General features: G+C 44.9%; 1 protein-coding gene across 1 annotated transcript in view; it reads right to left on the reverse strand.

Moving 5' to 3' along the window:
- The window catches only part of Akap10 (A-kinase anchoring protein 10), a 57,124-nt gene that overhangs the window by 15,942 nt on the left and 39,155 nt on the right, over positions 1–2,027 (reverse strand). Inside the window, exon 11 of the mRNA XM_021211841.1 lies at positions 554–663. Coding sequence (XP_021067500.1) covers positions 554–663 — 110 coding nt within the window. The remainder of the gene's footprint in view (positions 1–553; positions 664–2,027) is intronic.

Here is a 2,027-nt window from a genome sequence, read left to right on the forward strand (position 1 = left end):
GAACTCACTTGGTAGACCAGGCTGGCCTCGAACTCAGAAATCCGCCTGCCTCTGCCTCCCGAGTGCTGGGATTAAAGGCCTGCGCCACCAGGCCCGGCTTNTTTTTTTTTTTTTTTGGTAAATTTATTGTTGTTACACATGTGCCTGGTATGTGTGTGAATCCAGTTATGCATGTGCCATAACATGCACTGCAGGTCAAATGAAAACATCAGGGAGTTGATTCTCTCCTTCCAGGAACTGACTGAACTCAGGTCCTTCAGGCCTGCTGACCCCAGAGCCATTCTTTTTGTTGTTTGTTTTGTTTTGTTTTGTTTTGTTTTCAGACAGGATCTCACTGTGGTAACCTTGGCTGGCCTGGAATTCGCTATGGAGACCAAGCGAATTTACAAAGATCCATTTGTCTTGGTCTCTTAAGTGCTGAGATTAAAGGTAGGCCACAATGCCCAGTTTCCTTTTAACTACTATATCACATGGCATGTGAAAATGCTGGGCATTTAAACTTCTTTTTAAAACATAAAAAAATGCTAAATTCTACACGCCGAGTTAAGCTTACCCTGCATATGTCCGTTGATATAAAGATTCTGGGTCCAGACTTGCAGCATCTACAATTATTGCTTCATCAAAATTTTTCAGAATTTTAATACTGGCTTTTTTCACACTAGACTAAAACAGAAATTAGTATAATATTAAAAAAAAACAAAACAAAAAAACAAACAACAAACAAACAAAACAGTCCTGAGTTTGGAAGATGAGAGACCGGGAAAAAGTCATTTCAAATCTCCACCCCATCCGCTGGGGAATATGATGGCAACAGTTCTGAAACACTGCACAGTTACAACGCAAAGGAGGAAAGCACAACACACACAAATGTACCAAACAGGACTCCACGTCTTCCTGCAACCTTAACTGCCAGTCACTCTATGAGCCCCCTCCACCATCCACAGTGGATGCTGATGGGTCAAGCCTCTGCAGGCAGGCAGCCACTGTAGCTGTGAGCCCAGGAGTGCAGCCTCCAGGTCTTGTGCAGAGGAAGCATTTACCGCTTTCCTCCTCATCCTTAAGCTCATCCATTCTTTTCATGCCTCTTCTGCAAGCTTTCCTAAGTCAAGGAGAGATCCCATTTGGGGCTGAACCATCACCAGCCACTTGTTCTCAGGAGGTAGAGACCTCCCCTTCCTTTTTTACAGAGCTCTGTACTCTGAGTTAACTGATTTTAATAAAGTCACATAGGAAGTGTAGAGCCAGTGGTACCTAAATGATATACATTCATAATTTTCCCATTGAAGGAAGATGTGGAGTCCTATTTGAGGGCCACTGAAATACTACCTTCACTCAAGCAAACACCCCCCTCAACCCATTCTCCTGAAGGCAATCCTGATTAAATGGAGTGGGCTGGTCACTACACTCCCAATGAAAGGACATGAGAATAGGAGAGGACTTAGAAAGAAGAAAGTCAATGGGAAAAAGAAAGAAATAAAAAAAATGAGACACGGGGGGTCGGGGGGGAGGGAGAAAGAGAAAGGAGAGAGGGACGCCTTTAATCCCAGCACTTGGGAGGCAGAGGCAGGCGAATTTCTGAGTTCCAGGCCAGCCTGGTCTACAGAGTGAGTTCCAGGACAGCAAGGGTTACACAGAGAAACCCTGTCTCGAAAAATAAAAAAAAAAATAAAAAAAAAATAAAAAAGAAAGGAGAGAGGGAAGGAGGGAAGAATGGAGGGAGGGAAGGGAGGGGAAATGAGATAAGAATCAGGGCGGGCATGGTGGTAAATGCCTTTAATCCCAGCACTCAGGAGGCAGCCAAGTGAATCTGTGAGTTTCAGGCTAGCCTGGTCTACACACTCATGTCCTGGGAAGACAAGGCTACACAGTAAGACCCTGTCTCAAAAGTAGATAAAAATTTAAAAGACACAACCTTATAAGGAGGGGGGAAATGAAAGCCAGGCGTGGTGGCGCGCGTGTTTAATCCCAGCACTTGGGAGGCAGAGGCAGGTGGATTTCTGAGTTCGAGGCCAGCCTGGTCTACAGAG

Source organism: Mus pahari, chromosome 14, assembly GCF_900095145.1.
Source record: "Mus pahari chromosome 14, PAHARI_EIJ_v1.1, whole genome shotgun sequence".
NCBI classification, from domain to species: Eukaryota; Metazoa; Chordata; class Mammalia; order Rodentia; family Muridae; genus Mus; species Mus pahari.